The following is a 25,467-nucleotide window of genomic DNA, read 5'->3' on the forward strand; positions in this document are numbered from 1 at the left end:
AGGAAGGAAGGAAGGAAGGAAGGAAGGAAGGAAGGAAGGAAGGAAGGAAGGAAGGAAGGAAGGAAGGAAGGAAGGAAGGAAGGAAGGAAGGAAGAAAATCCTTGTCCTCAAGAAGTTGACATTCTAATGGAGGAGATAGCACATAGAAGGGAATGGTGGCTGAAGAGGAGTATTTTGGTTCAGAAAGTTACTAAGTTGGTGAGTACAGACATATGGGAGTATATGAGTACACTTTATGAGTACACTTTTCCCAGGAGTAATGGTAATACTGATTTCATTATGGTTGTAGAACTGGAAGGAGTGTGGTGGTAGGTAGAAGAAGGAAGTGGTAGGGGAGTAGACCAGGCCTGAGACCAGGTCAAAATAATGAGGAGTGGAAGACTTCACCTTCTGAGCCTCAGGATAAGAGTTCTAGAATGAAAGAATTAAGTTTTCAGGACATGGTTTCTAGTCTTGGTATTAAAACATCCTAAACTCTGTAATAACCAAGGATGGAGGGAAGAACTATTGGTATGATTCATCCAAATGCCTGGTACATTTCATTCTCTCTTATTATACAGAGAAACTAGACTTTAGGGAAGTAGTTTGTCCAATATTGCAAAGTGTGACAGAGGCTCAGAAGCCAGATTTTTCTAGGTCTCTATAAATCATTTTCTGTTAGCTTCCACTAGAAAATCTTAACAAGTTAAGCCAATTCATAGCTTCTCCTTAACAAAGAGGTACCAAAGGGGCAATGATGCTCTCCAGAGCCAAAGTAGCCCAAAAGAAAGAGCCTTGGACTGAGATTGAGAAGACCTGAATTTTAGTCCAGGTTTTGCACTAGCTATGTGACTTTGGGCAAGTCTTTTATATCCTCTGGGCCTAGATAATGTTATCTGTAGAATATGGATAATTCCTCACAGATTTGAGGGAATAATAAATGAGCTGATAGAGGAAAGCACTTTTTTTTTTTTTTTTTTAGGAAAGCACTTTTAAAAAGTTTTTTGTTTTAAACAAAGCACTATATGTATGTACACCATCATTATTATCAGTCCTATTTAAGAATTTACAAGGAGATAGTTGTACAACCTAAGGTGTTACAACACAAAGGTGCTAGGAAGAAAGGAGAAAGAAGAAAGAGGAGAAGGTGAAGATGGAGAAGAGAAAGAGGAAGAGGAGGAGGAGGAGAAAGAAGAAGATGAGAAGGAGAAGAGGAGGAGGAAGAGATGACAATGATGAATAAAGAACAGACTAGTGTTTAATGAGCCCAAGAACATAAATGCCTGGGTAAAAGACTCTAATAGGAAGTGTTGACAAAACCTGAAAATGATTTAGCAGAAAAATTACATTTAAACCAGTATTTTACACTACATATCATAATCAGCTCAGATAGTCATTTGACCTCAATAGGAAATATTACATCATGAAAAAAAGGAGGAAGGTAGAAGGAAAAATCTTTCAAATCAATAGGTCAAGGAAAAAAAGAAAGAAGTCATAAGAGATAAAATAGACCATTTTGCTTGCATAAAATTAAAATACTTTTGCATAAACAAAATCAACATATCTAGGATAAGAAGTCAACAATCATTTATCAAGTGCCCACTATGTGCCAAGTACTATGTTAAGTAAAAGAAGGGAAGATGTTGAGTAGGGAAAAAACCATTCCAAATCCTTGCTTTTTTTTAACCCTTACCTTCCATCTTGGAGTCAATACTATGTATTGGCTCCAAGGCAGAAGAATGGTAAGAGCTAGGCAATGGGGGTCAAGTGACTTCTTCAGGGTCACACACTGGGAAGTGTCTGAGGTCAGATTTGAACCTAGGACCTCCCGTCTCTAGGCTTGGCTCTTAATCCACTGAGCTACCCAGCTGCTCCCTCTTTGCCTCTTTTTATCAAATATTGATCATCAAAGTCTCTCATCTAAGATGTTGGGATTTGACACAAAAGATATCAAGACCTAATAAATAAATGATCAAAAGATTTGAATAAAGAATGTACATAAGAAATGCAAATGATCAACAATTATGAGGGAAAAAATTCTCCAAGATACTAAAAAGAGAAATGCACATTAAAACAAACTGAGATTTTACCTTATACTCAATAAACTAGTAAAGGCAATAAATGATATATTCCTTGTTGGAGGAGTTTTAAAAGAGGCATACTGATATACTGTTGGTGCAACAACAAACTGGTCCAACCACTTTTAGGAGATTTTTGTAATTATGCAAAAAAAAAAAAAATGATGAAATTGTTCCCACCCTTTGCCTCAGAGTTCCCAGTACAGGCACATACTCGTTTTTTAAAAACCCTTACCTTCTGAAACTATAAATAAATTAAGTGAACATATAATAGTATACTTGTCAGATCTATGGGAAAGGGAAAATTTTAAAACCAAGCAAGAGTTAGAAAAAAATTACAAAATTTAAAATAAATAATTTTGATTATATTAAAAAGTTTTCTATACAAACAAAAACAATGCAACCAAAATCAGAAGGAAAATAAACTGGGAAAAAATCTTTATAGCAAAAAACTCTGACAGAGGTCTAATTACTCAAATATACAGGGAGCTAAATCAATTGTATAAAAAAAATCAAGCCATACCCCATTGATAAATGGGCAAGGGACATGAATAGGCAATTTTCAGATATTATCGATAAGCACATGAGAAAGTGTTCTAAATCTTGTGTTAGTGGAAATTTGGGGTCCTTGGTCTTAAATATCAAGATCCATGATATAAACTTCCTGTGGACGCTTAGGGGACATGAGAACTACATTTCCCATGACTCCTCTTACGTAGGAAGTGTAATTATGTAGACAGAGGTATAAGACTCTGGATGTGATTGGAAGATGCTCTCTTTCCTGTGGAATAAGCCAGGCGGGCAGAGGTAATGGCAGGGCATTTGAATTAGACCTTAGCAGGCACGTGGCCTTCTTAATTACCAATATGCCTTTAAATAAACTATTAAGGGGGCAGCTGGGTAGCTCAGTGGATTGAGAGCCAGACCTAGAGACGGGAGGTTCTAGGTTCAAATCTGGCCTCAGACACTTCCCAATCAAATGACCTTGGGCAAGTCACTTGACCCCCCCCTTGCCCACCCTTACCACTCTTCCACCTAAAAGCCAATACACAGAAGTTAAGGGTTAAAAAAACAAACAAACAAATAAATAAATAGATAAATGAACTATTAATACTTTTGAATATATCCATCTATATCAATATTATTTTTAACAATCTCTAATAATTAGAGAAATGCAAATCAAAACAACTCTGAGGTATCACCTCACACCTAGTAAATTGGCTAAAATGAAAGAAGGGGAGAGTAATGAATGTTGGAGGGGATGTGGCAAAATTGGGACATTAATGCAATGCTGGTGGAGTTGTGAAATGATCCAACCATTCTGGATGGCAATTTGGAACTACGCTCAAAGGACTATAAAAGAATGCCTGCCCTTTGATCCAGCCATACCATTGTTGGGAAAGAGATCACAGATAAACAGACTTGTACGAAAATATTTATAGCTGCGCTTTTTGTGGTGGTAAAATACTGGAAAAGGAGGGTATGTCCTTCAATTGGGAAATGGCTGAACAAATTGTGTTATGTGCTGGTGATGGAATACCATTGTGCTCAAAAGAATAATAAATGACCTCCAGGAATTGATGCAGAGTGAAAGGAGCAGAGCCAGAAGAACATTGTACACAGAGACTGATACACTGTGGTAAAATTGAATGTAATGGACGTCTGTACTAGCAGCAATACAATGATCCAGGACAGCTCTGAGGGATTTATGGAAAAGAACGCTACCCACATTCAGAGGAAGAACTACAGGAGTGGAAACACAGAAGAAAAGCAACTGCTTGAACACATGGGTTGATGTGGACATGGTTGGGGATGTACACTCGAAACTACAACCCCAATAATATGTAAATAAGCCTTGATTGATGACACATGTTAAAACCAATGGAAATGTACATTGGCTATGGGGGGGGGAGGGCTATGAAGGGGAAAATAAAAACATGAATCGTGTAACCATGGAAATTTTTTCTAAAAAATAAAATAAAATAAAACCTTACCTTTTGTCTTAGAATTGATACTGGTTCCAAGGCAGAATAGCAGTAAGGACTAGGCAACTTGGTTTAAGTGACTTGCCCAGGGTCACAGAGCTAGGAAATGACTGAGGTCAGATTTGAATATGGTATATACTTGAAGGAGGGCAATTATAGAAAGGTATGATAGAAAAAATTATCCACTGTAGGGGGCAGCTGGGTAGCTCAGTGGAATGAGAGCCAGGCCTAGAGATGGGAGGTCCTAGGTTCAAATCCGGCCTCAGACACTTCCCAGCTGTGTGACCCTGGGCAAGTCACTTGACCCCAATTGCCCAGCCTTACCACTCTTCCACCAAGGAGCCAATACACAGAAGTTAAAGGTTAAAAAAAAAAATAAAGTTGTAACTGACTTTATAAAAAAAAAAAAATTAAAAAAAAAAATTATCCACTGTAGCATCCTTCATGTTAGCAATTATTCTGGAAACAAAGTGGATGCTCACAAGTTGGAAGATGACCAAATGAATTGTGTTATATGAACGTAATGGAATATTATTGTGCCATAAATAAGAAATAACAAATATGAGGGATTCAGAGACATGTGGGAAGACTAATAGGAAGTGAAGAAAGCAGGGCCTCAATAACAACATATGCAATCAATTAAAAAATTAAAAAAAAAAGATTTAAACACCTGCTGAACTCAAGCAGAAATAATTAATCTTGGTTTTGGAGAAGAAAGAACATATACATCTCTTTTCCCAGTAGAGGTAGGAACCTACGTTGTGGGAATGTCACATACATTGTCAGGCTTGGTAACTCTGTCAGCCTGTTCAGCTTACCTTTGCTTGATTATAAAACTGGGGGGTAAGCTATCAGGCTTTAAATAATAGGCATGGATAAAATATGGAAGAAAAATATACTACAAACCTTAAAGTTTACAAACATAAATGTGAGTTTTCTTCTCCAAAATCCTCTTACAAATAGAACCTAATAATATTAATTAGTACCTCCCCAGGTGACGAAATCTGGAATGATTTTGAGCTTCTTTCTGATGGGTCCATTCATAAGTGCACTTAACTTATCCTGGTGTAGTTTTCTCACGTGGCGGTGATAAAGGTCAGCTGAAACAAAACCAGTCTGCATTGAGTTATCAGGCTGAAAATAGATCCAAAAGGAAAAAAAGATTGCATGACAGCCTCATTTTCAGACTCCGAGCTGGAATTACTTTGAAGATCAAGTTACCAACATCAATATAAAGTCTCCTAGCTTCAGTGACACCAATGTGGTAGGATTAGAGTCTGGCTGGGAGGACTCCTGCTTTTAAAGGGAGTGTTTTAGTTGGAAGACGGGAAAGAATAATCTTGGCTGTCCTCTAAAGAAATATAATTCAGGGACAAGTTGAAAGTGGAGATGGTTTATTGCTTTTTTATTAATTTTTTTTAATCCTTACTTTTCACTTTAGAATCAATATTGCTTTCAAGGCAAAAGAGCAGTAAGAGCTAGGCAATTGGGATTCAGGGACTTATTCAGGATCACACAGCTAGAAAGTATCCGAGTTCTGATTTGGACCCAGGTTTTGAGTCTCTGCACCTAGCTCTCAATCAAAGGAACCCCCCTGGCTGCCCTCGGTTTGTTACTTTTGAAAGGTGATCTCCATTCCTTTGCTTTCAAACTCTAAGACAACCAAGGTTAAAAATGGGGAAAGTGTGGGGCTGAGAGGAGAAAAGAGAAGTAGCTGCCCCTGTGGAGAGATGTTTGGGGGAAGTGGCTGAGGGAAGAGAGGAGAGCCTGGGGAGATTTAGAAACGTTAGAAAGTAACCTTGGAATCTTGGGGATCTATGAACGCAGTAGGGCAGAAAGAATCTCAGCAGTTGTGGTGAGAAGGTTCCTCCTGTGTACGTATCCCCACGAGATCCGAGTCAGTAGGAGGGATGCTCTGGCAAAAGTATAAGTGAGTGTCTATGCAGAGCTTGGGAGCTCCGGGGGGGACACTTAGAACTTGTCTGGGGAAAGAAGTTGTGAAGTCAGACACTGAGCATCACGTAAGGCTGTGGTGCCAGTGATCCGTGCACCCATACACACTCTAGACCAGTATGGAATGAAATGCAATGAAAGCTGTGAGAGATCAGATTCTACAGCTAAATCCTGGGCTTGGGAGCTCCCAACTAGTCACTTATAAATGCAGACTTGCCTGCGGCAGGGGAGGTGACACTACTAGGCCAGAAGTCAAGTCAAAGGATATTTATGAATGACTTGCTCCATACAAGGCATTGTATTAATCATAGGGGATACAAAATGAGAGATAATAACCAAAATGGATTCTCTACAAAGCCAATAATTTGCAAAAAAGAGGAAGTCAGGTAAAAGGGACTTTCAGCTTAGAAACTGTGTACAGATAAGCTAGAGAAAGTGCAAATAATAATGGGTTTAACACAGAGGAATTTTTAAAAGTCTATTTCCCCTTACAAGACTAAGCTATCAGTCAGTCAGTCAACCAACAGACATTTATTAAGCATTTACTGTATGCCAGATACTATACTATGAGCTGGGACAGAAAGAAAAGTAAAAACAGCTCCTGGGTACTTTTTTTTTGTTTTTTACAATAATCTCATGTTTACTATAATGAAAAAAATGAGGCATCATTATATACCTGACCTTATCAATGATTGAATTTTCTAAGAGAGGAAAAAGGGAGGGACCTAGCAGTATTAGTACTCTTCCTTAGTTCTTTTTGATTTCAGTTATGGGTCATAATCAGTAGCCAATCACACAGAAAGGCTCGCTATGAGCCACAGGTATCACAGCCAGGTTCAGATATACTTAGGCAGAAAAATGTCTAGTTTACTAAATCAGGAGAATCCTACCTTTACCTTCCCAGGCCATTCTCTTGAATTTCCTCCTGGATACTTTTCCTGGTGTATATATGGCTTAAGGCCATCAGGCTCAACTTACCTAGATGACGCTGTGTGAATTCTAGGCTAGCCTTCACTGTTGACTCAGGAGGACTTTTAGTTAAAATGTTGTAAAAGTTCACTCCATCTGTATCCTGAAAATAAATGAAAAGTCTTGTTGTTCTTACTTGCTTGTACACAATTTTTGTTTTAGGTCCTGAGTCCATGAATCTGATAGCTGATTTTATCCCTATATAGATTTCTCTTCTCACCTGCTCCACAAGCATTTCTGCTTTTCCCCACAGCTCGGTAGCCCAATCATAGAGTCCCATATTCATAGCTTCTATAATTTTCTCTGCAACTTTTGACACCTCTGATAGACTTTTGTCATCCAGAAGAGACTAGAATTTAAGTAGGAAGGAGAAAGAATACTGTTAATTTGAAAACCTAACCTTGGTTATGTCCTGGGGACAAGGATCCTATAAAAATGTGATTAACAAACATCAAGCAAGTATCTGAAATTTTGAGGGAAAAGTAAAGATATTTTTTAACATTTAACAAAAAGACTTTATTGACATCATGGAAAGAATATCTATAGATTGATAGATTTAGAGAGGGAATGACTTCGAAGATTTAAAAGAAACTGATGAAACAATAAAGGCGAGACATTCCCAGTAGATAAGTGGTCCAAAGGATATAAATAAAGGTAAGTGAAATGATGATAGAAAAAAATGCTCTGATCTACTCATAAAAGAAATGTAATTTAAATCAATTTTTTTAAACCCTTACTTTCCATCTTAAAATCAATACTATGTATTGGTTCCAAGGCAGAAGAGCAGTAATAGGGGTTAAGTGACTTGCCCAGGGTCACAAAGCTAGGAAGTATCTGAGGCCAGATTTCAACCTAGTACCTCGCATTTCTAGACCTGGCTCTCCATCCACTGATCCATGTAGTAGTAGCTGACCCCAATTTAAAACAATTCTGTGGTTTAATACCACATGCAAAAATTGGCAATATGATGCCCTCAAAAAGCAAATAGGCAAATATTGGAGAGTCTATGGCAGTGGTCTGCAACGTATGGCTCTTTCTGCAGGAGCCTTAAAGTCAATTTTTTTTCAGGCACTGTTACAGGAGCGCACTGTGAGCACTGTTCGGCTCTCATGAAATTACATTTTAAAAAATGTGGCATTTATGGCTTTCACGGCCAAAAAGGTTGCCGACCCCTGGTCTATGGGAAGGCAAGTACCATTGGTAGTTACAAATTGGTCCAACCATTTCAAAAAACAATTTGGTATTATGTAAAAGCTACTAAATTGTTCATATCCTTTGATCTCACTATCATAGTTCAAGGACAGTCAGTCACTCAACAAATAATTTATTATCTGCTCCATTCTAGGCCCTGTGCTAAGCACTGAGAATACAAATAAAAGTACCAAATATACCAAAATATTTATAATAGCATTTTTCTATGGTAGCAAAGAATTGGACACAAAGTGATTTCCTGCTGATTGGACAATAACTGAATGAATTGTGGCATATAAAAGTAACAGAATATTATCATGCCATGAGAAGTGATTAAATTCAAGAATTCAGGGAAACATGGACACACTTTGATGAACTGACAGAGTGAAGGTAGAAGAACCAAAATAACATATATAGTGACTAAAATGATTTAAATAAAACAAACACTAAAAGGAAATGGAGCTGCAAATAATTATAATGAGCAATTCTTGGGCCCTCCTGACTGATCTTATAATTTGCTCCCTTCTCCTTTGAAGAGGTAGGATATGGAGAACAAAAGATTGCACATCAGTGTGTTGGTTGTTTTTGCTTAACCATTTCTTCTTCATTACTAGATAGGTTTTGGTGAAGGAGGAAGGGGAAATGAGAGGGGTCTCTACCCAGATCTAAATAGAATTTAAAAAAAGAAGAGTATCCATTAAAAAAAATATTGTAAGGGAAGAATTCCAGCACAAAATAGTCACATTTAACTGATGACAACTGCCTTCAATCAAGGAACTGTTAAAATAAGAAGGGCAGTTCTTGTGTTTGGAAAAATCATAAATCTCATTTACTTACTCATATGTTCTTTAAATTGATTATTCATTTTAGGGGGGGGAAGCACTAATTACTTTTAGTGCCTATGGTTGATTAAATAAACTAGTTGCTGGGTTTATAAAAGAATTGGCTATTCAAAATGAACATAATTCGAAACCTTAATATTTTCATTTGAAAGAATTCAGTTGACAGATATAAAATGAAGGGAATAAAGGAAGTAACACTTACCATGCTATATAGATAAGGTCCCCAGGAAAGCACAGAATCTAAAGAGAACCACGTTCATTCAGAATGAATAAAGCAAACTTTTTACAGCTTCATTTTCAAAAGAGAAAAAGCAAAACCTAACTTATATTTCTAATTTTGGAATGCTTATTTCATAACTCCTTGTATCCCTAATTTAAATCAACATCATACTTTTTGTGATGCTCATAGATTTCTCTATGGTTAGGAGATAGGAAAGGGGTGGGGTGCATGTTCCTAAGCTGAGTAGCAGGACTTAATTGCACATTTAATAAACATCATCATAAATAATTAGGCCAAAGGTATTTTGACAGGTGGGTTGTGGCTTCTCTGCCCTCTTGCCAGTTTTCTGGTTGTTTAAAATTTTTGCCCATCCCCACATTCTTGGCCTATATCCTGTTTGTTCCCCATGTGCTAAGGCTACTGTTTCAGAGAAGGAGCTAATGAAGAAAGGTCAAAATTAGGTCTAACACACCCAACAAATTCATTGGCATTGGCTATGCCAAGTGTTGGGGTTTGTGTGTTGTTGTTTTTTATCATTATATCAACAGGAGGCATGAATGAACCTGCCAAGAACCTGAAAAGGCAATGCCTGGGGAAACTTCCTGCTCTACTGTGCTTATCTGAAATACTGCATTCAATTCTAGGTACCAGCTTTTAGACAAGAAGCGGAAAACCATGCTATTTGAGGACCTGCTAAAATTTAGGAACAAGTTTGTTGACTAGGAGAGAAATAAGGAAGGTAAAGGGGCAGAAAAAGGAAAATATGTGATTGTTATCTTTAAATGTTTGAAGAATAGTCCTGGGAAAGTGGAGTTAGAGACATCCTAGACCCCATAATCAGATTCTTTCTTAAAAAATCATTACCTTCTGTCTTAGAATCAATACTGTGTATCGATTCCAAGAGTGGTAAGATCTAGGCAATGGGGGTTAAGTGGCTTGCCCAAGGTCACACAGCTAGGAAGTGTCTGAGGCCAGATTTGAGACCAGAACCTCCCATCACTAGGCTTGACTCTCAATCCACTGGCTACACCAATCCCAGGCTGCCTAGTTGCCCTCCTCACCCAATTAGATTCTAATCTAATCCCCCAATGTGGAACTAGAAGACAAAATGAAGAAAAACAGATAGAAGCTTAAAGGGGGACTATTTTGGTTCAAAATTAGCTGAATTTTCTATAATTGAGAGGTCAAGGAGGAAGAGTAAATTCTTCAAGAACTTGAAGAATTTACTTCTTCAAAGATTCTTACAAGAGTAAATTCCCTATCACTGGAAATGTTTATTGGTGTAGAGGAGAGTCTTGCCTTGCCCTGGGTTGCAAAATGGACCAAACAGGTTCTGAATTCCATCTTACTCAAAGGTTCTACAATCAAGCAGGAAACTCCTCATGTCCTAGGCATTCTTTAAGGCTAAAGATGCTTAATCATCCTCTAAGAGGCAAAAATCAGAATGAAAAATGAAAAGCAATAGCTCTTAGAGTTGATTCACAATTCATTTCATGAATTTTCATCTCATTTCATTTCATGAAATTATTTCATATTCTATCAGAAATGGCAAGAACAAGGGCAAGAATGAACCATTATCAGAGAAGTACAGAACATAGACATGCTTCTATATGAAACCATTAAGCTATCTTATAAATGGAGCCACTATATTTTCTTCCTGACAGCCTTACCTACAGGAAGGTTATATAGAACACTAATTCAGCCTCTTTCTGCTTCAGACTCCAGAAACCATACCCAAGAATCTTTAGTATTCAAATCAAATATAAAATCAGCTAATTTCTCTGTGGCTGGGGGAAGGAAACTAATGAAATTGGGAGGGCCAAAAAAAAAGACTATATGTGGTGATATGCCTCTATCCAGCAATTTCTACAACAAATGGGAATTTCCATTCCAATGCATCCTATGAATCTCTGGGACTCTTTTTAATATTGGAGGAAGAGGACAATGGGTCCTGCTGTTCTCTCCAAGGAGCTGCAGATATCATGCTAGCCATGGGCCTAAAGCACAACTAAAGGTTTATGAGATGGGAAATGGGAAAGAAACCTTACCTATAGGAGAAATCCAGGAATCACCCAGAGCAACGCCAGAGAATTTGCATTTTATATGCCCATTTTGGATAGCCTGTGAGAAGAAAAGAATAAATGCATCAGAGTTCAGATCTTGGCTGACGATGGTCTGAGCCAAGATGTTTTGGATGACTTTATAAGGTCTCTTCCAGTTCTAAATCTATGGCCCTATGATCTTTCTCCTACTCAAAAAGGAAATTTTCAAGTCCTTTTTTATATCCCTTCATTGGTAAGAAGTTAGAAGGAAGTCTTCACCCAATCCCTTTCACCAGTACCATTGCCTTGGTTGTTCTTCATGTCTAGAATTCATTCCTTTCTCACCTGGGAAAAGAATCTCTCTTCCTTCCACACACAATCCAAGCACCATATTCTATAATAAGCATTTCCTGACACCCCACACCATACCCCACTTCTCTAACTACCTTATGTTTAATGACAATGTATTTATTTTTCATACATTTAAATGCCATCTCCAATTGAATATCCTTGAGAATAGACAGTGTATCTTTTTTGTACCTGCATCCCCAGCACCTAGGACAGTGTTTTGTATGTAGGTCCTTTAATACATGCCTATTGATAGATTTGATGGATACTCAGTCAGCTATGATGCAGTGACTGAATTGCAGATCAGAAAAGCTGCAGGTGACTTCTATAACCTATATCAAATTGCTCACCATCTCAGAGAGCAGGTAGTGGACAGAGGGAGAGAATTTGCAACTCCAAATTTTAGAAAATGAACATTCAAAATTGTTTTCACGTGTAATTAAGTGGCAGCTAGGTAGCTCAATGGACAGAGAGCCATATCTGGAGAAGAGAGGTCCTAGGTTCAAATCTAGTCACAGACATTTCTTAGTTGTATGACCCTGAGCAAGTAACTTAACCCCAACAGTATAGCCTTTATTGCTCTTCTGCATCAGAATTGATACTTAATATTGATTTTAAAACAGAAGGTAAGGGTTTTAAAAAAAACAAACATGTAACTGGGAAAAGATAAAATATTATATAGACATAGATATAGATATAGATATAGATATATAAAAGAAACTGAGGGTGAATCCTGATACTATAACTTAAGGGTTAAGTGACTTTGCTTAATATCTTTGCACCTCAGTTACCTCATCTGTACAGCAACATCTATGCTCTCTACCTTGAGAGTTATTACAGAAATTAAAAGATATATACATGCATATGATTTATAATATACAATATATATAAAACATAAAGTGTTATAAATATTTTGGAACTTATGGGTTCTTTTCCTCTTTCTCTAATCTCCTTGGGAAACCAAATACTTATAGCAGTTCTCTTTGTGGTGGCAAAAAATTAGAAACTGAGGGGATGTCCATCATTTGAGGAATGGCTAAACAAATTGTGGTATACGATTATGATGGAATGCTTCTGCACCAAAAGAAACAATGAATAAATTGATTTTTTAAAAACCTGGAAATACGAGATAATGAACAGTGGAATGAGTAGAACCAAGAAAACATATACAGCCATAGAACTAATACTAGGAAAATAAACTAAGAAAGCTACCCTCCAGAATGTGAATAAAAAGATGAAACTGAAAGACTTAATTTATATGAACATGTTGGTCTCCATGACAATATCCTCTGTGATGCAGGGAGGGTAGGGAAGGGTTGGGACGCTAGTGGACAGGATCTATTAAGTAATATGAAGAAAAGTAAAGTTAAACATATAGGAGACCTGTGATTTTATTTGCATAATATCTTCTTTTTCTTTATATATGGAAATGCTTATTTTGTTTGTATTTGTAAACATTTGTAATAATAATTTAAAAATGTGAGGTGCCATGTAAATATTAACTATTGTTAACACTATTATAGAAATAAGAAGGCAGAGAACTTCTCTTGAGATCCTCTTTCTTTTTTTTTAAACCCTTACGTTCCATCTTAGAATCAATACTGTGTATTGGTTACAAGGCAGAAGAGTGATAAGGAATAGGCAATGGGGGTTAAGTGACTTGCCCAGGGTCACACAGCGAAGAAGTGTTTGAGGCCAGATTTGAACCCAGGACCTCTTATCTCTGGCCCTGGCTCTCAATCCACTGTCACCCAGCTGCCCCAAGATCCTCTTCTGATGCTTCATTGTGGCAAGGAGACAATGATATGCAAGCAAAGGCTATGTAAAATCTACCAGAATGAGGCCAGTAATGTACCATGTATATCACCTGAGAACTAGTCTCATGAAGAGCGGAAAGGTTCAGCATGAAGTTTATCTGCAGGATGATTTTCTGGCCATAGAGTTATAAAAACTGTCTTGATAGATGAAGCTATCCACATCAATGAATCCTTGATACCAGCAGTAGAGATAGAGATATAGTTCAAAACAGAGGCTAGAGTGCTGAACTTGGGAGTTAGAGAGATGAGGGTTTGAATCTTGTTTTAGGTATTTACTAGCTCTGTGACTTTGGGGAAATCTTTTAATCCCTCTCAGCCTCAGTCTCCTCATCTGTAAAACAGAAAATAAGATCACCTAATATAAAATAAGAGCACATAACAGGGTTGTTATGGTGTCTATAAAGCTTGTTGTTAACCTTAAAGTACTATGTTAGTGTTAGCTTTTATTATTTTCTTAGAGATAGCAAGAGCTACTTTTGTGTGCTTCATCACACAAAAATGAGTCTGATCAGGCACATCCTTACATATTATAAGCATATGAGAAAGATGAATTAAGTCTCTAGTAAGGTCTGGTATGAGACTTCAAGTTCAGAGCAGATAGTTGATCATGCATCATGGAACAGTCTCTTGTGGGAGATTGTATTTGCAAACAGCAACTTCTAAGTAAGTGCTGAAGCTTCTGAGAATACTCCAAAGTTGAATGGGTTTCCCAAAGGTTCAGAAGTGTATGTTAACAAAATTTTAGCTCTACCAACAAAATGCAAACAGGAAAGGCAGAAGGAAATCCCATTCAAAATAACTACTGACTATATAAGACATTAGGGAATCCAACTACCAAGACACCCATAGGAATTCTATAAATACAACTACAAAACACTGTTTACAGAGATAAAGAGAAACCTAAATAACTAGAGGGCTGTTAACTGTTCTTGGTTGGGTAATGCCAACACAAAAATGAAAATATTACCTAAATCAGTTCATGGATTCAATGGCATACAATCAAATTACTAAAGGTTTACTTTATTAAACTAGAAAAAATAGTCATAAAATTCATCTGAGAAACAAAAGACCAAGAACTTTGAGGGAAGTAACAGGAAAAAAAAAAAAGTGGGGAAAGGGAGCCTAACAGTACTCTATATCTCCAATGGGAGTACAAAGCAGTAAAAATCAAAACTATTTGGATCCAGCTAAAAGATAGAAAAGTTGATTTGTAGAACTGTTTAGGTGCATCAGAGTCAGAAACTAGGAAATGCAGATAGTGGTATAGTGTCAATAAATCAAAGAACTCCAACTACTGAGATAAGGACTATTTGGCAAAAACCTCTAGAAAAGCTAGAAAGCAGTTCTAAAGAAATCAGCTTAAATCAATATCTCCTACTATCTATTACCAGAATTCCTAGATGAATAAGTAATTTACATATAAGAAGTCATATACTAAACAAATCAGGAATAAGGAAAAACATGCCTTTAACGACTATGAATAGAGAGAAGAGGGATACCAATTAGTTGGGGAATGTCTGAATATATTATAGTATGTAATTGTGATGGAATACTTTTGTGCTCTAAGAAATGACAAGCAGATGGTTGGAAGATATACATGAACTAATAATACAAAGTGAGCAAAATCCAGGAGAACAATTTACACAGTAACAGCAATATTTTAACAATGACCAACTGTGAAAGACTTGGCTACTCTGATCAATATAACAATCTAAGACAGTTCTGAAGGACTCTTGATGAAAAATGCTATCCACCTCCGGAGAAGGGATTAAAGAACTGAGTATAAATTGAAGTATATTTTTTCTCTCTCCTTCCCTCCCTTCTCCCTTCCTTCCTTCCTTCTTTCCTTCCTCTCTCTTTCTTTCTCTCTTCCCCTCTCCCTTTCCCCTTCCTTCCTTTTGGAATATGGCTAATGTAGAAATACATTTTATATGACTTTGTATTATAATTGTAAGATTTAAATTAATATCAATAACTCCAAGTATTATTTTTTATAAAGTTGATTAATGATCACTTGAAGTAGAGAAAATAAAAAAAGATAGAAGTATAAAGCCTAATCTAACCTAACTAACCTGGCTCTCGGCCCAGCTCCTCAGTCCCGTTCCAGGAAACAGAGAGTGGGACGAGGTCACACCAAAACTATATCCTCCATCTCCCCACACGTCTGTGTGTTCACATAGCATTCCCATGCAAATGGGATGCTGGGTAGACAAGTCTTGGGGAGTAAATTCTATCTACACATAATGGATATTATATTTCTTGCCTTCTCAATGAGTGAGTGAGAGAATCTACAACCAAAAATAAAACTGAATTTTAAAAATAGGGAGATGAGCTCTTGAATAAACACACGAGTCAGAAAGAATTATAAAGGAGATAAAAGGGTCAGTTTTTTTAAACCTTTACCTTCTGTCTTAGGATTAATACTATGTATCAATTCCCATGCAGATGAGCAGTAAGGGCTAGGCATTTGGGGTCAAGTGATTTGTTTAGAGTCACACATCTAGGAAGTGTCTGCTGTCAAATTTGAACCCAGGACCTCCCATCTCCAAGTCTGGCTCTCTATCCATTGAGCCACCAACCTGCCTCCAAAAGGATCAGTTTTGATTACGTATTATTGGAAAGTTTTTGCACAAACAAAATGAATACAGTTTGGATAGAGAAAGTTAATGAGGAAAAAAATCTTTGCTGCAAACTTCTGAGATAGGTCTAGGATTCAAGATATCCATAGGAGGATGGAGCCAAGATGGCACCAAGATGGCAGCTTAGGAGCACCTAAAGCCATAACCTCTCTGACAATCCTTCCAAACACATATTTATAACATAGTTTCAAAGAAAAAAAGAAATCCAAAACCATCAAGAAGAAAAAGTCATGAGATTCTCCTACTGAAAACAACTTGAAAGGTAGGCACAGTGAGAGGCACCCTCCCCCACCCAACACTGACACCTGCAACAAGACCCGGCTATCTGTGTGAGACAGGCAGAGGCTGCAGCCTCGAGGGTTCATCTCTGACATACCACACAAGGTCCGGGGCTATAACAAGGCCTGGCAGGGAGGAAGTGGGGAGGGGATCACCTGGCTGGACACTCAGCCCACTGGCTACAGTGAAAAATTTTCCCCAGGGCAGGCCAGCTCAGCAGGTTAGCTCGACTGGTTGAATCCAGTATAACAGCAAAGGATTGAGAAAAGAGAAAATTCGGCCTCAGGAAAGTACAGCTCAAACACTCTGGTTCAGTCAGTCAATAGAGGGGCAAGTCTATATAGTCCATAGGGCAGAAGAAAAAAAAAAGTAAATCAAATGCATAAACAGGAGGGGAAAAAAGCTACAATTGAAAGCTTCTATGGGAGTAGGGATCAAAGAACAGAATCAAGGGACAAGGAAGAGATCCAGGAAACATGAAGCAAAGCCTCAAGTTATACATCGTGACAAAGTCAGCACAGTGGACAGAGAATCAGGCCTGGAGTCTGGAAGACCTGGGTTCAAATCTAACCTTAGATACTTCCTAGCTATATGACTCTGGGCAAGCCACTTGACCCCATTTGCCTAGTCCTTGTCCTTCTGCCTTAGAGTTGTTACTAAGAGAGAAAGTAAGGGATTTTTTGAAAAAAATTACATGAAGACTCTTGGTTACTCTTTATAGGAGACTGCTTCAAATATATTTTCAAGGTTCATGTTCTAATAATTAAATGGTTAAATAATATGATCAGGTAGTTTTCAAAAGAAGAAATGCATGCTATCAACAATCATGAAAAAAATCTTCAAATTACTAATAATTAGAAAAATGCACATTTATACCACTCTGAGGTTATTTCATACCCATCAACTTGACAAAGCTGACCCCCAAAAAAGGAAAATGACAAATGCTGGAGAAACTGTAGGAGGATAGGTACATTATGGTACTATTGGTGGAACTGTGTTAAAGCTAAATTAAAACTCCAGTCCTTAATTTCCATAGATTTTATCAATATTTACTTGAAAAAGAGAGCATAGAGAAAGAGGGAGATTTAACCCTATTCTAATCTTGCCATGTGGGCGCTTCTTTACATGGCTATCTATCTCAGCCACCATCCTTTCACCGCCACATCCAAGGGAATAAAGAGAGAGCACTTCCTGGAACCCCCTCTTTTATTTCTTCTCCTTTACCCCCAGATCCTAACCTGATCCTTTCTGGGTCACTGCACTTGGATCACTTCTCCCATGACCTATGTTTGGAGTGCACTCACGTGATATAAAGCTAGCAGTCTGGGGATACAGGTAAGACCCCAGGGGATTCCCTTCACACAGCTAGGAAGCAGTCCAACAATTGTGGAAAGCATTTGAAAACTAAACTAAAAAATGACACTAAAACCATTGGATCAGAGACATCATTACTTGAATTTACTCCCCAGAGGTCAAAGACAGAGAGAAAGGACCCACATATAAAAAATAGTTGCAGTCCTTTTGTTGTAGCAGACTGGAAAGTAATGGTTGTCCATCAGTTGGAGAAGGCATGGACAAACTATGGCAATAATAAAATATTGAGAGAAACCTTGGAAGACTTTTTATGAACTGATACGAAATTGTGAAATGATAATTGAATAAATAAAACTGAATAAATGAATAATTTATACTATGACTATAATACTGTAAAGAAAGTCTTAATATCTAGATCCACTACCTAATTATGCCTCCAGAAGACCAATGATAAAGCATGCTTCTCTTCCACCTTTAAGCCAAGATGTGATGGACACATTCCACAGGTGTGGGATGAGATATGCATTTTCAGCCACAGCTAATGTATAGTTTGGTTTTGTGGGACTCTACTTATTTTTTTATAATGAGGGGCTTTTGAGGGAAGAAGAAAAAACTAGAAAAACTAAAAAAAAAAAGAAAGAAATGAAAGAAAAAGTTGTTGATGAATTAATTGCTTAAAAAGAGAAAGAAGAGAGCAGACGGAAGGTCAGAAGGGAATGAAGGCATGAAGGGCACTGCTGGGCCTACCATGTTAAATTTAAAATATATTTAAAAGCAAAACAAAACCCCTACTACCTGTAGGTAGTAGAGAGTCATAGCTTTATTATTTTGTTATATTATATATAGACAAATATATATGTAATTATTATTTTATTTGTCTTTTTTCCTTAGGACAGGGAAATGCTTGTTTGTTGATGTTTGTCAAGTTCATAATAAAAAGAATATATAAACATAATACTAAAAATATAATATTCTGGCTTCTTTTTGTCATGTGCCTGATTCTAAAAGATGTTTTAAAAAAACTAGACTGATTAATCTTTCAACTAACAAGTATTTAATAAGCACCTACTATGTGCCAAGGTACTGGGATACAAAGAAAAAAATGGAACCCTGTCATCTCTCTAGGGGTTTTCTTTATTTCAGGAGAGAAGATACCTGCTTGTATAAGGGGATAAACAACATATAAAAACAAAAACAAAAGGCTAGAGAGCATTGTGACATGTAAAATCGATCATTTCAATCATTTTAAATTAAAAAGGTTATGTACAAATAAAATTAGTGTAGCCAAGATGAGAAGGAAAGCAGAAGTTGGGTAAAGATTTTTATAGACAAGTTTCTTGGACAGAGGTCTCATGTCTAAAATATATAGAGAACTTTGTCAAATTTATAAGAATAAGAGCCATTCCTCATTTGATAAATGGTAAAAAGCTATGAACAGACAATTTTTGGATGAAGATATCAAATCCATACATAGGCATATGAAAAAATGCTTTAAATCATTACTGGTTAGAGAAATTCAAATCATAACAATTCTGCAATAACATCTTTTATCTATCAGATTAGCTAAAATGATAAAAGGGCAAAATGACAAATATTGGAGGGAATGTGGAAAATGGGAACACTGATACAATGTTGGTGGAACTGTGAATTGATCCAACCATTTTGGAGAGCAATTTGGAATTATGCCTAATGTATATACCCTTAGACCCATCAATACTATAGCTGGGTCTGTTTCCCAAGGAGATCAGGGGAAAAGGAAAAGAATTAATATGTTCCAAAATATTTATAGCAGCTCTCTTTGTGGGGGCAAAGAATCAGAAATCAAGGGGATGTCCATCAATTAAGAATGGCTGAACAAGTCATGGCATATGATTTGATGGAATACTACTGCTCTGTAACAAATGATGAGCAGGGGAGCAGCTTAGATGGCTCAGTGGATTGAGAACAAGACCTAGAAACAGGAAATCCTGAGTTCAAATGTGTCCTCAGACACTTCCTAGCTGAATGATATTGGGCAAGTCACTTAACCCTAATTGCCTAATCCTTACTGCCCTTCTGCTTTGGAACCAATAGTTAAAAATAAAGAAATGATGAGCAGGTTAATTTTTTAAAAACTTGGAAACACCTCCATAAAATTATAAAGAGTAAAATGAGAAGAACCAAGAGAATACATATATATACAGAACTAATATTTGAAGAAAAACTTGTGAATATCCACCTCTAGAGAAAGAAGTGATAATAGAAAGAAGAAAAACATAATTTATATAATACACATATATACATATATATATATATATTTGCTAGGTGTTACCTTCTATAATTCACAAAAGGGAGGAAATGAGATACCTAGGAATTTTAATTAGCCAGATAATTAAGGAAAAAACATACACCTATTAGTAAATAGGGGTTTGAGTGATTGGACTGGAATGCCTGATTGATACCACTGATGAAATAGTTTGATTTATGTGTGCCTTTCTTCTTCACAGAAGAGCTCTAAGGTCTTTATGTGCCCCTGATAAGTTTGTGTGTATAGAGATTATTATCTTCATTCTGCTGATGAGGAAACTGAGGCCCACAGAGGTTAAATGATGTATCCTGCATTACCTAGTAGAGTGGAAGCCAGAGGTCAGATTCCCCAGCCTTAGTACTCTCTCTACCATTTTATGAAGGTGCATCAAGTATCAAAGTAGTATGGAAAGTGATCCTCCTTAAGCACCAACTTGAAACCAAAAGCCAAGTCTTCTCCCCTGTTACCTTATAAAGCTCTCGAGAAATCCCAGCAGCCATCTTCCCTCCATAGGATTCTGAGAAAATGTAGAATGGAACAGTCTAGAGGAGAAAAAGAAATGTGCTGAGAAGTCAAAATTCTAAAGTGTTTTTCAATGAGCATAATCCATTCTACTCCATGAGGTGTATATGCAAAAACAAACCTCCTATGGTTTCATCTGAGTCCTTGAGTAGGGCATAATCAAAATATATTTTATTTTTTATTATTTATATTATTTATAATATAATAATATAATATTTATATTAGTCTATACCTAATTAAGGTATAGACTTCAGATCCATTCTATCAACCTAATGTCAATATAAACAGTAGCTGATATCCTTAACTTTGATTTTTTTGTAAAAATTACCCCCGAATCAAGCCATTGGTTGGAGAGTTTGGCTACATAAAAATTTTACCTTAGGGGAAAGATATATTTGCTCTGAAGGAAGCAATGTTTGTTCTTGCTCGTATCAACTTCAATCACTGCAAAATCTTTGCTTGCCTCAAATTCTTTTTTATTTGAAATTTTTTATTTAATTAATTAATTTAGAATGTTTTCCCATAGTTAGATGATTCATGTTCTTTCCCTCCCCTCCTTCCACCCCTCCTTCCAGAGCCAATGAGAAATTCCACTGGGCTTACCTCAAACTCTGGCCGAGAATTAAAAAAGCTTTTTAGGAGAACCATCATGTCAGAAGCCACCATGTCAAGATCTTGGGCATACGCATCACTGTGATTTACAAAGCTAAATCCAGTGCCCACTGGGTTATCCACAAATAGAAGGCTGGCTGACTGTAGCTGTATGCCAGAGAGAAAAGACAAACTGTGAAGGCCATCCATCAAACACAATATTTTTGAGAAATTAGCTAGACATTCATGAACACCATTGAGGCAAGGATCCCATATTTTAGGATCGTGGAGTTTTTAGTTGTTGTTGTTGTTCTTTTAGCAACAGAAGGCAGATGAGATTAGTAAGAGAAAGAAATTCATGTCTTTCACAGAGTCCTTGATTATGCCTTTTCCTTCTCATAAGACTGCACCATTTTTTTAAAAGTCACAGTATAGTCATAAGTATAGAGGATCATAGGGTAATAGATCTAAAGCTGGAAAGGACCATTAAGTTTATCTAATCTAACCCCTTCATTTTACAGATAAGGTAATTAAGGCCCAGAGAACTTGGGTAACTTCCCCAGGGTCACGCAAATAGTAAATGGCAAAGATATCAGATAAGAAACATGTGAATTGTTCCCATATCATTCTGAATGTTTGTTGACTTCAAAGCAGTGGTAACAAATGCAAGGAGTAAAATAACACTGCCAGATATCTCTTGTCCCCCACTCCCCACCTCAAATCCAGGCTCACACTAGCCAGCTGCTCTAAGATATTTATAAAGATTCTTAGAATATCAAAAGTTGGACATGGCAGAAATCAGAGAGAGTTCCAAATCACTCCTCCATGGGATATGCTTGTAAGAGATCAGACCTAGAATGGTGACTACATACTTAAGATCACATAGCCAGTGGGCAACAGAGCTAGGCTGAAATCCTGTCCCATCTACACTATTCTTCCTATTATACAATGTTCTTTCAACCACATCACGCTGCCTGTGGGAGGCCTGAGAGTCTGGGGAAGAAAGCAAAAATGGTCCTCTAAATTAGCATAGGGGGGGGGGGGGAAACTGCCTTCAGACATCACAGAGCTGTCCTCTAATAAAATATAAGCAATGAATGGTATTATTATTCACTATCTGCTTTCAGGACTTAAGTCAATCCAGTGTCTGAAGGATTTAAAATTCTCCTGAATTTCATTTCAATTGCTTAACTGCAAATAAGCTAAGACTAGACAAGATCATTGGGTAGCTAATCTTCACTGTACCCAGGTGGTTTTCCTCGGTTTGAGCTCCTCGTCGAGGGGTCCAATCTCATCAAAGTTTCCAAATCCAGTGCTGGAACCTCCTGGACCCCCCTATTACAGACAAACAGAAAATGAAAAATATAGTCAAGTCACATCAGTGTAAGTCAAAAGAAGAAATCAATGAAACTGAATGCTGTGTAGTTGCCTTGGTTCTAGAATAGAGAAAATTTCTCCCCTTTTCTAAGCAAGGCTTTGGGGAGGGTGAACTGTGAGTGTGGCACACTGTATGTACTGGCAGACCCAATTAATATGTTGGTTAGTTTTGCTGACCTCCTCTTTCTTTTTTTCTTTTTTATTCTTTGTGACGATGGACGGGCAAAGAGGGATGTATTCAGAAATGAAGATTCTGGCAATTTTTTAAAAAGAAAATTTCAAATTACACCGAAAATGACTAAATTATCTAGAAACTGGATCTATCCTCATGCTTATTTTATTTTAGGGAGAAAAAAGACCTTCCTAGTGAATGGGGTCCTCCAGGGCCCTGGACTCCAGACAGGATGGGTACATGGTTTCTGCATGAGTTAGATCACAGTATTTAGAATTGAAAGAGATTTTAAGAGACAAACTAATCCAAACTTTTCATTCAATGGGGGATACAACTGGGGTTCTAGCAGGTTAAGTGACTCTTCCCAAATCCCACTGACAGTCAGTAGCAATGCCCCTAGTCAGAAGGCACACAATTGGATTTTGCCAGGCAGGCATTCAGTTGGCATATTACTCTATATATCCTGCCCTAGGATATTTCATCATTATTACAAGCAAAGGTCTCATAACCCATAGCCCATTTTTTTCACTACACTACTCTTGGGGCCCTACTTCTATAATAAAAAACCCTTTTGACAAAAGTGATGTAGACTGCAGGGGTGAGGGGAGGGAATCCCAGAACATGAGGCAGTTGTGATAAAATGGGTTCAAATCCCTCTATTATTGACATTTCCAATTAAATATCCTACAGGAATCTTAAACTCATTACTTATTATCCTTCCGTCCAAACCTACTGCTCTCCTTCTAACTTCCCTATTTCCATCAAGGGCACCATTATCCTAGCAACCATCCAGGTTTGCAACTCTTTCTTGACTCTTCATTAGTGCAGGGAAGGGATAAAACACATACTCCCCTCAGATGTCTGTTGTAGAGTGACTCTAAAACTCTGTAAAAACTCCTAATAAAAACTGGCATTTCAATGATGATTCAATATGACAGAATTCTAGAATCCCAGAACTAGATAGAACTTTAACAGATTATCAGGTAGTCCAGTCCCCTATCTCCAAGTCTCCAAGATAATGAAGACAATTCCTACAGACCTCCGCAGAAGAGATGTCATAACCTCCTCTTGTAGGCTATCCTAGAGCTTAAAATCATCCTTATGGGAAAGTTCTTTGATGCATTTAATTAAAAAAAGTCTTGTTTCAACTAAGATTTGTTTCTAGTTTCAGTCCTCTGGGGCAACAGAGAAGAGTTAGCTATTAACACCTAAAATTTTTCTAAGTAAACTATCCTGAAACCTTAAACTGCTTTTATAGAATTATTAATTATTAAGACAGTCTGCACATGTTTGTAGGGCATTGGTACCTTAGCTTTCAGTTGCTCTTTAGCCTTAGATTCTGTTAGTTTTGTCTCCTCTCTCCACAAAGGAGCACCCTGCCACTGGGTGGGAGGAGGGAAAAGAAAGACATTTTCCGAGCTAATATATTTCAAGAACATTTCTTCCAGAGAAGTCTTTGGAATTTGCAATGTCAGGTTTCTCCATTTGGTTCTCATCTGTCAATGATTCAGAGATAGCCATCATGCTCTTCAAATTGCCTAATCTTTAGTCTCTCGTGAGATAGCCTGGGTCAATTTATGGGAGTGAGAGGAAGGGAGAGTTGTTTCTATTCCTTGTTTAGGTTACATGTAAAGAGAATACAACACTGGTCATCAGTTGGTGTCGGTGAGGAACTTGGTGACTGGGGCAAAATCATGCTCAGGCAACCTAGAGTCTGTGGCAAGATTATAGTCCTAAATTCCACCCCAAAACATATTTCCCTTCTCCCCCTTTCTCATCTCTTACCCTGGAGGGACAGGGCTGACTTGATGGGTAGGAGCTGTTCATTCAGGAAGGTGCTTCCCTGCCCCCTCCTTTAGAGGGAAATACATTTAATAGGGAACAAGCATCTAATTCTACAAGTAGAGGGGGGGAAAACAACAAAACTGAAAATACTCCTGGAAGATGAGGGAAGGTGACTGTCGTTCCCATATAGGTGTGAATAATGGACTAGAATCTTCCAAAAGACTAAGGTTTGTCCTATCACAGAGAAATAACCAAAGAGGACAGCAGAGAGCCTCAAGGTGAAGTGGGAAAAGCAAGCAAGAAGTGAATGATGGTCCTGCACAATTTTGTCTGTGCTGGCTGTATATTTTGAAATGCTTTTGATGTCTGAAAAGGAACACATAGCAAATAAGTCATTGGGGCATTTTTTTTTACAGATGAAGAAAGTCATGGGGTAGTGAGTGACTAAGCTGGAATTTTTTTTAAAACCCTTACCTTCTGCCTTAGAATAAATACTATGTACTGGTTCCAAGGTAGAAGAGTGGTAAGGGCTAGGCAATGGGGGTTAAGTGACTTCCCCAAGGTCACACGTCTAGGAAGTGTCTGAGGACCGATTTGAACCCAGGATTTTCCAGCTTCAGGCCTGGCTGGCTGTTCACTGAACCACCTAACTATCCCCAAACTAGGATTTAAATCCAGATTTTCAAATTCTAAATTCTTTTTCCAGTGTACCATATGACATCCTTAGATGGACTTTATGTTGTTAGTTCTCATGTTCTTTGGCTGCTCAAATTAATATTATGCAAATATTAACTATAAAGACAGCTAGGTGACAATAGAGCATTGAACTTGAAATCAGGAAGAATCCTCTTGATAGTTTCAAATCTGGCTTCACACACTAGCTGGGTGATCCTGGCAAGTCACTTAACTCTGTCTCAGTTTCTTATCTGTAAGATGAGCTAGAGAAGGAAATAACAAACCACTTCATTATCTTTGCCAAGAAAACCCCAAATGGCATCCAAGTCAAACAAGACTTAACAACAATAAGATTTCCATTTCAAAAGAAAAATAAACTTTAAAACACTCAGACTCAGAAGA

At 37.4% G+C, this 25,467-nt stretch overlaps 1 protein-coding gene across 1 annotated transcript in view; it reads right to left on the bottom strand.

Moving 5' to 3' along the window:
• Window positions 1–25,467, bottom strand: part of SCPEP1 (serine carboxypeptidase 1) — a 41,938-nt gene that overhangs the window by 9,501 nt on the left and 6,970 nt on the right. The window contains exons 3-10 of the mRNA XM_044675071.1: window positions 22,302–22,391; window positions 21,069–21,224; window positions 20,411–20,485; window positions 11,266–11,338; window positions 9,200–9,237; window positions 7,185–7,313; window positions 6,974–7,067; window positions 5,029–5,142 (exon numbers count right to left, since the gene is read on the bottom strand). Coding sequence (XP_044531006.1) covers window positions 5,029–5,142; window positions 6,974–7,067; window positions 7,185–7,313; window positions 9,200–9,237; window positions 11,266–11,338; window positions 20,411–20,485; window positions 21,069–21,224; window positions 22,302–22,391 — 769 coding nt within the window. The remainder of the gene's footprint in view (window positions 1–5,028; window positions 5,143–6,973; window positions 7,068–7,184; window positions 7,314–9,199; window positions 9,238–11,265; window positions 11,339–20,410; window positions 20,486–21,068; window positions 21,225–22,301; window positions 22,392–25,467) is intronic.

The sequence above is a fragment of the Gracilinanus agilis genome, chromosome 4 (assembly GCF_016433145.1).
Source record: "Gracilinanus agilis isolate LMUSP501 chromosome 4, AgileGrace, whole genome shotgun sequence".
NCBI lineage: Eukaryota > Metazoa > Chordata > Mammalia > Didelphimorphia > Didelphidae > Gracilinanus > Gracilinanus agilis.